The sequence below is a fragment of the Sinocyclocheilus anshuiensis genome, unplaced genomic scaffold, assembly GCF_001515605.1.
Source record: "Sinocyclocheilus anshuiensis isolate Anshui unplaced genomic scaffold, SAMN03320099.WGS_v1.1 scaffold1736, whole genome shotgun sequence".
NCBI lineage: Eukaryota > Metazoa > Chordata > Actinopteri > Cypriniformes > Cyprinidae > Sinocyclocheilus > Sinocyclocheilus anshuiensis.
The window spans coordinates 294,709-304,000 of NW_015558656.1; the positions used below are offsets into that span (position 1 = coordinate 294,709).

At 35.5% G+C, this 9,292-nt stretch overlaps 1 protein-coding gene across 2 annotated transcripts in view; it reads right to left on the reverse strand.

The window, feature by feature from the left end:
- LOC107681051 (microtubule-associated serine/threonine-protein kinase 4-like) overlaps positions 1 to 3,849 on the reverse strand; it is a 135,346-nt gene extending 131,497 nt beyond the window's left edge. For both annotated transcript variants that reach the window (XM_016477197.1, XM_016477193.1), the window contains exon 1: positions 3,403 to 3,849. In XM_016477197.1, the coding sequence (XP_016332683.1) occupies positions 3,403 to 3,657 (255 nt within the window). In that variant the 5' untranslated portion in view covers positions 3,658 to 3,849. The remainder of the gene's footprint in view (positions 1 to 3,402) is intronic.
- Between the last annotated feature and the right edge of the window lie 5,443 nt (positions 3,850 to 9,292).

The window sequence follows — 9,292 nt, forward strand, 5'->3', positions numbered from 1 at the left end:
TTTTTTAAAAATAAAGTCCAAATATTTTTATTCAACCACCCTGGTTGATTACATCTGAGAGAAAAAGAAAGGATGTGATGTTCAGAACATGGTAACTACAGTAATTATCAAAGTGGGAAGTGATGCCCTCGGGGGGCATTTGGCCAGGGGTGTTTTTATACCACAGACAAGGTTTGAGAAGAAAAAAATCATTATGAAAATATAATGATATTTTCCTTATTATATTCATTATTTCCTTATTGGTTATTTTGGGAAAATCCCAGGTATTTTGAGCAATAGGATTATAAAAAAATATATGCTAATATAAAATTAAATGATAAAAGTAGCCTATATAAAACTGCAAAATAAACATTCATCTATCAGTACTTTTTACTTAAGTACATAAAAAATCAAGTACTTTTGTACTTTCATTCGAGTAAAATTGAAAACTGAGTACTTTTACTTTTACTGGAGTAATATTTTATTATACGTATCTATACTTTTACTCAAGTACTTGATTTGTGTACTTCGTCCACCACTGGGACACTCTATGAGCTAATAAAGACAAAACGCCTGTCTGAACAAAGCCTGGGTGATGTACTATCAACAACTTGCTGCTCTTTCATCATAAGTTCATTATTTAAAGGTTACTGTACCATTAGCAGCATTGAAGGGAATTGGTTGAGTCAATGTTGCCGTGTCAGGCCGGTTGACATGCCCAAACAAATAGAACAGAACCTGCCTCAGTAGAATCAACATACAAAAAACTGCACATTAAGACTGGAAAGGAGAAAGTTTTTACCATTCAAAGCCACCTGGCTAAAACCAAAAACCTAACCGCTACACCACAACCACCGTCCCAGAAAGCTGTCTGTCCACATATAGTCTCTAAAGCAACAACTGTAAGCATCAAAGACACGCTCAGGACAGTGCCGCAGTGTTGCTGTCTTTGCATTGACATCTTTTGCTTTTCTGGGGCAGTATTCATGAGGGAAAGGGTGCAAAGAGAAAGAGGCTATTTAAGAAAACTAAAACCTGGTTGATAAGTGAAAGCGGTCAAGTTTGGGATGAAATACTGTAAGTGCACAAGAAATCACTAAGGCGGCAAAAGAAAATTGAGGATCCAAACATTTTGGTGTGTTCTACATAATATCAAATGCTCCATTTTTTAACATAGTTTGAACAGTTTTTTTTTTTTTTTTTGTTAATAACTAGAGCATGCAATATTCTTCTTTAAGAATGTTTGTGACAGTGCCACGGTTTGTACACATACTGAATGATTACAATATTAACATTTAAAATATTACTAAGATATTTCGAAGAAGTCCATAATGTCCATGTCCTTTTTGTAAGTCCTGACTTAAAGACTTTCCATTCATCATTTTGGCATTATAACAAAGTACAGTGATGATAATTCCTTAGTGTATATTGATTTTTATTTTTTCCACTAAATATGGTCAATAATCCAGACACTTAAATGTAATAAGTGCAGTTCAAAATCACAAGTACATGTAGATCAGGCTCTTTGATTGTTCACATGAAGTGTGTATAAATATGCAGTAGTTGGAATCCCTTCATGTAAACAAACAGCAGCGGGGGAAGACAAGCTGCACTGTTTCTCAGAAGTCGGTCTTCTGCATTGTAATACAATTGTGGCAAAAGGGTAGATCTATCTCTATGAGCTTCAGATGACTTGTTTCCACTCGCTTGACCTGGCTGTAAGTAGGTAAACAGGTGATGACATGGCTCTGAGAGCAACAAGCATCTCAGGTATCTGACTGGTGTGGCAAAGCCATCTAATCCTCAGGCAAGCCAGTCAGACATCACTCCCAGTGAAAAGGGTCTTACATATTAGCTATGCTGGACAAACCAGTCAAACCAGGCAAACAAAGGCCACAGAATCCCTCCTTGGTTTTAAGAACTTACTTTATGAAATAAGCAAAGGGATCTTTTGTTTTTAGAACATGTGCAAACCAAACACAACATATACAGCTGAATGAAACTGAAAGCAGATGAAAATGCATGTGAGAAAGTTCAAAGTGCAAATGCAGAGTACCTGTAAACAAACACCTACAAATGACAACTGAATTAATTACAGCTGAATGACAGAAACTCCCTGTCTGCAATCACTGAGATACAATATACAACTGAGATACACGGAGTACAATATTGCATATATTCCTCTAGTCTAGAAAAATACATTTTTAATTTTAAGTTTAGGGTGAGACTAACAAGGAATTATTTGTGAAAGGTAATTGGTGAACATGAATAAAAATAAGTAAATAAATAAGATGATTTGGTGATGTCAAGCGGAAAGGAAGGTCTGTTTAGATGTAGAGCAAGTTATTACATTTTGATGAAATATTATGAAGACACATATGCTCCAATGAATCATTCACAATAAGACCCGGTACATGTATCCATAAAGTAAACGGGGTTGAGTTCATGTTGACTTTAAGGTAATGCACAATGTAGGATGGATTAAAAAAATAATAATTTTTTTTTTTTTTAAAGCCAATTTACAAACATGCCAACGGTATGCTTTTGTATAATCTTCACTCTGTTTAGGCTCTTTTAAATATTATATGAAGTGTAACTGTGCTAATATAATAAACAATGTCTCCCAATTTTATCTAATAAAAGGGCAAATCCATTTCCACAATGTTATTAAATATTTTAATAAAACAAACAAGTAAATATTAATGTGTAAATAAATATTTGATTTAATAATGAAGTCTTCTGATAAAGGGGTTTATTAATTAATAAACAACTATATAGCCTATCAAAAAATAATACAAGTCATCAAATTTCTGTTTGTATTGAATATTACAACACAATATGCAAATGTATTTGTTTGTTTATTTATTTATTTATTAGACATGCATGGATAAAGCAACTATATCTTTGTTAATAGTTAAACGTGGAAGTAAAAAAAAATTAAGTGAAACGTGGAGGAGGAAATTCAGTATGCGAATACTACAGCCTTTCAATTTAGTATGCATGTTATGGCGATATTACAATGAACACGTGTATAGTCTGAAAAGGCTAATTATTCATAGAGAGATGATATCATTCATGCTTTAAGTAATTAATTCATTCATTCATTCATAAAAATAAACAAACTGCAGATGTGTAACACTTAGGTTTGAGCAAAATATAGCCTATGGTTGCTGATTATCAATATCAATCAATCAGTATAAAGAGGGTAAATATATTCCCCTGCATTAATCTCCCAAACGTTCTCCAAAATTAACAACATGGTAAATCTTTTTTTAACCAGTCAACAACAACATGCAGAGCGTTTTCGCTCAAACAAACACACCTGCAGTGGCGCGCTTACAGCTTTCATTATACAAACACACACAAACTTAATGTCATGAGTGTTTAGTGCTAACATAATTAAATTAATGTAGCCTACTTTACCATTTCGTCCTCTTCATTTTCTCCCTCTTCTTGGTGATCCCCATTTCTCGCTTTTATCTCGTCGTTGCATTCATCAGAATCATTTCCCTTCACTTTTTCGTCAAGACCTACAAAATCGGAGGAGTGACATTTAAATTCCTCAAAGTGTAACTGGGATTCATACGGCTCGGCTCGCGTCTCGCTCTCTGACAGCGTGTCGGAGCCTGATGAATCTTCTCCGCCGCCTCCAAGTGCTCCTGACTGCTCACTCGCCATTGCCCTAAAACATCACTTTAATCATCTTAAACTAATGACATGCTGAAGGACACCTTATCTGAGCTCCTGCTAAGCGCCCGAGAGAACTCCCTTCACTGTTCTGCTGTAATTTTAACAAACATCAGTCTTCAAAACATGACAAACATCCATTGAAAGTGAAGTTTGTAGCGCCTAGCGCGTCCCGCTTACGCATTGCTGCAGTGTCTTTAACGAAAGTCTGCGTTCATTGGCCAAACAAACTCCGCCCATCAGCCAATGAGAAAAGAGCGAGCTGGTCAAGGCCTTTTAAATCAATGGCGCACTACTGATCCTTGCGCCCACAGAAAAATGTTTGTCCAAAGAAGAACACTGACAGGTGTAGAGTTGCCATTTACAGCAGGGATAAAAAGGGACTCTGTTTCTTTTTATGAAAACAAGAGACACTAATTATTTGTATCATTTTACAAGTAGGCCTGTGATTTGGCTTTAGTGTGTACAAGTGTGTTTTATTTTTTCAGGCTACTTCCTTGTTATGTTTCCGATTAGAACGGGCTTCCCATGTGCACTGAAAAAGACACGCCTTGAAATCCATGAATGGCATAATATAAAAACCAAGTAGCATTTATTTTAATGAAAAATCTTCAGCACACTTTTAAAGAAAAACATTTAAAAGCAAGACATTGTTATATTTCAAACGGTGATACTCTGCGAGTTAGTTGACATGTAGTTGCAAAGTACTCAACTGAATTTCTAAAGGGGACCCATCAAAATAAATTGTAACCCAATAATCTCTGAACTGTAAGTGCATCTGTCATGTGTTTTAGGGAAAATCACATCTTTAATGCATGTAGGCTATACAAAACATGAACTTACCCAAAGCATTTCATTCATACTTCAAACCCCACTGTGTCAGTAAATTGGCCAGTGTCTCCAAAATTAAATATTTATTTGCAATTGTGCGAGCCCTGCTGATGAAAATGTTTAAATGATTTTTCACCATGGAAGTCAACCCTGGAAATGTTTGTTCATTTCATTTTTTGTTGAGACTCACTGCTTACTGTAATATGCATGTCACCTTTGTGTATAAAAGTGATTGTGAATCACTTTGAGCTTTTTAGATACAGATTTCAACAGTAGGTAAAATTTACCAGGAAAAGTCAATACACAGAAAAATTATATGCACATTTGCATGTATATAGTAGGCAATTTTTTTCTTTTTTTTTTTTTACATGTGAAGTGATATATATTGAATGGAAAAATGACTCAAAATGATGACAAGCTCCATATACATGCGACCAAAATTATTGGTTGATTTATTAAATGGCAGGTCATATGCCAAAGCACACATCACAAACATTATGTCATAGACATTTATGGACATAAATTTATGGATTTATGTACTGTATGTGTATCTGACAGATTTTTATAACTGAGTGGATGATTTCATGAGCATCAACTCATCAGTTTTATCAGCATACTCTATTGTTTTTAGGGGGGGAAAGAGAGAATTAATCCAAAGTGATTAAGAAAACCTGATTTTTCAGATTTCATGTAACTACATGGTCAAACCATATACAATACTGTTGTATGGTAGAATATCTGCAGATATTAAGCAGACAGTCTATTAATACTCTAATGACTAGTAGGTGACATGCACTTGCAAAGCTACTTATAGTCAGTCGAATGTCTAAAGTGAACTATCAAATTAAAGTGTTACCATCTAAGTATGTAACTGTTGTACTGTGACAGTTTACATTAAAGGTGAAATAGCTACTTAGTTACAAAAGGGTCTGGCTGTAGCTGGCGTTTGCACTCTCAGACACTTGCACTTCCGCTAGCGACGTCACTTGCAGTCTTTTTTATTTTTTATTTTGTTCTATAATCGTTTAATCACCACCACAGCGTCTTGTCTCCATTGGCAACACGCACAATTTGTGTCGATTGCAAGTGATGTCGCAGGTAGCGGAGAGTGCAAGTGGCGATTGCAAGTGACTTCGTAATTTAGTTTATTTTTTCTTGTCTTCACCACCTGGCTACTGTTGTAAAATGTTGAGAGATTCAAACAAAAAGTAATCAATAAATAGAACAAAATAAAAAATAATAAAGACTGCAAGTGACGTTGCTAGCGGAAGTGCAAGTGTCTGAGAGTGCAAGCCTGAGAATGCACGTCTGAGAGTGCAAGCGCCAGCTGCAGCCAGACCCTTCTCCTTAGTTAATACATTTACTTCACACTAGATGGCGCACATCTACAATTGTTTGATACTGTAAAGCAGGGCTGTCCAAACTCGGTCCTGGAGGGCCGGTGTCCTGCAGAGTTTAGCTCCAACTTGCCTCAACACACCTGACTGGAAGTTTCTATGCCTAGTAAGAGCTTCATTAGCTGGTTCAGGTGTTTTTAATTAGGGTTGAAGCTAAACTCTGCAGGACACCGGCCCTCCAGGACCGAGTTTGGGCAGCCCTGCTATAAAGGTTTGTGATAATATAATCTGTAGTCCAACCTTTTGAGAATGATACAAAATCTTTCATTGGGGTTAGGGTTCGTGGTTCAGGGTTTATCAAAAAAAAAAAAAAATCAAAAGAAGCAACTGAAATATCATATAGGCTAGTTATTCAGACTCTTTGTTTTTTTTTAGCTCAGGTGCATCCCATTTCTCTGAATCATCTTTGAATATGTTTCTTCACTTTGACTGGAGTCCATCTGTGGCAAATTCAATAAATTGAAATGATGTGGAAAAGCACACTCATGTCTATATAAGGCCTCACAGCTGAAAATACATATCAGAGCAATAATTAATTGAATGCATTTTAGCATATGGCTGCAACACAGCAAAAAGTATGCTAAATATTTTCTGAATGCTGAATATGTGTTCAAATTATTTTTTCCCACTGTCATTATCATCTCACTATCCTTGTATCATTCTAAGAAGATGTTGATTCAGTTTCACACAGAGCAAAACAGCCCACACACTCTTATCTAAATAAAGGATCAAGACCGTTGTCTTCCATCCACCAGGTGATCAAAGCAATGAGTGGTGAAAGTATTAATAATCTTAAAAGTGGGGGATTTTAAAACTGTGCTGTACATTACTCTAAATATATGACCAATTTCCTGTGAATGTCCCTTTGACTGCTCTATGTTTGTCAAACAGACTAACACAAATGGCTGACTCACATTTTGGTGTTTAACCAAGAAGTCGGAACAAATTTAAAATATGCGAAGGAAACATTTAATTTTTGTCAATCTTGCTCATGCTTGTTTCTCAGAATGAGACACATGCTATATGTAAACAAAATGAAAGGATGTTAGTTTTATCAAACCCACTGATCATCATGTGGTTGCAGTTGTTCGCACTGTCACAAAAACATGTTCCATGTGCTGTTAGCAGCAAGCTAGGTAAAAAAAAAACTCTTCTTCCATACACACAAACAACATTGCAGGTTGGTAGATGCCGATACACAATGAATCTTATTGAAATGGTAAAACAGTGCATATGTGAAGGTTTAGGTTTTGCCTGGATGTCTTTTCTGCGTTGATAAATTAAATGTGTAGAGACGCTGTTACGGAGGACAAGCTGTTTGTGTTACACTGCACTGTGTTTCCTAAATTGGGCCTCCTAACGTTAAAGTCTCTGAAGTGTGAACATGCCTCTTCCTGTGTGTGTGTGTGTGTGTGTGTGTGTGTGTGTGTGTGTGTGCATATAGGAGAAAGAGAGAGATATTTAACATCTCACAGCTCACACCACAGGTTCTCTAGTACAGTATGTCTAGTAACTAGAACTGCCAAATACATTACTTAGATAAAATAGTTTATGCTGATTTTGTGCTGTTTTATGCACTGGACTTGTTTGTGTAAAAATATGGTATTCTCATATTTATAAGCATGAAATAATCTTTATTAAAAAAATCTTTCTTTAATCACTTCGTATGTGCAGTTTATTAGTAACTTAAACACAATTTCAAAGAGAATTGATGTTTTTATACATTAGAGTGTGTAGAACATGCATCTGGCTGAGAATATGTTTCCTTGAAAGCTCAACAGAAGCAAAGAATCAAGCTGTCATAACAGTTCGTCTTTGGTTTTCCGAGATCTGTCATGTGAAACGTTTACACATTTCTCAAAAGTTTCAAGGGCCTTAGAGTAATCTAAAAAAAAGTGTTTGTTCCCACCACACATTTTGTACTTGTTATGCTGCACTTCAACTGTGAATATAGTAAACAAAAACTGAATTTTGCCATGAGATAAAAAAAAAAATCAAATATCAAAATCATATTCATAAAGATAGTTGATGTCACACTGCTTATAGTACCATATATATAAAAAGATGTCTATCCAATTTAACAGTTATATAATAACAACTACTTATCGGTTATTTGGTGGTAACAACTTTCTTGAGAATTATAAAGGATTTACAGAAAAGAAAAGAAAAAATCAGTTAAAATTATTGTTCTTGTCTGGCCAAAAGAAGAAAAAAAAAGATTTGTAAACATGTTGAGCTTCCCTGAAAAAAAATTCAAGACCAGTCTGAACATCTTACTCTTTGCAATAGCAATTTAAATCAATATCTTGCTGTTTTATTTTTAAGAGTTGACACATACCTGCAGTTCAGTGAGAAAATTAAAGGGAAAGTTCTGAAGCCATAAGTGATTTCAAGTGTCAATAGACTTGCCTCTACAAAGTTCAACAATACACGCTAGGTCTATTCTGAGTTTGCAGAAGTTAAACTGTTTTTCTGCACAAGCCTTGTCAGTGCTATTGCAATTTGATACTAAAGAGGATTAATTAACATCCAGCTACTGTATGGCTATGATGGCATAGCTTGCAGTGTATATAGCTTATAATGTAAGCACTATACTAATTTGACTGCATGAACATTTGGTCAGTCTAGAAAAAAGTACTTGGGTACAGTTTTCCTAAAAATTCTCTCATAAATTAATCATGTCATTCCCAATGTGAAACACAAAAGACAATATTTTAAAGAATGCTTTACATGTTTTGTCCATTTCCTCAGGTGACTTTCATTGTAAATAAATAAATAAATTAGACAATCAAAAGATATATCTTTTGACTGTCTATTTATTTATTTATTTATAATGAAAGTCACTGAGGAAATGGGAAAAACATTTAAAGCATTCTTTAAAATATTGTCTTTTGTGTTAATTAATCTCATAATCTTCTGAAATGTGACAAAAAAGTGTAACAAAATCTATTCAGGCTTTGAGACATAACTATAAAGGTACATTTTCAGGAGCACAGAAGTGTCTGAATGCTGTGGAGAACGTCTCAGGTTACGTATGTAACCATGGTTCCCTGAGTAGGGAACGAGACACTGCGTCCTCTAGGGGTCGCTATGCGATCGTTAGAAATCAGAAGGGTAAGTGTACTGCAAGCTAGCCAGTAATCTCAGTGCATCAGAGAGGGCGGAGAAAGGGCCTAGTTCACCTGATGCTGCTGGTTCCAGATGCTCTGCGAAAACTGGGATTTTAGAAAGTGCGCATAGCTTAACGTGTGCACTTACCATAGTATGGATTTAAGAGTTTTCCAAGCATCTGTTCACAGATACCCAGAAGTACTGAGCCAAACGGGAGAGGCAAGCTCAAATAAAACCCTCTAAGGTGAGGGAAGCACTGCCTGAGCCAGCATTACTAAAGAAGGTTC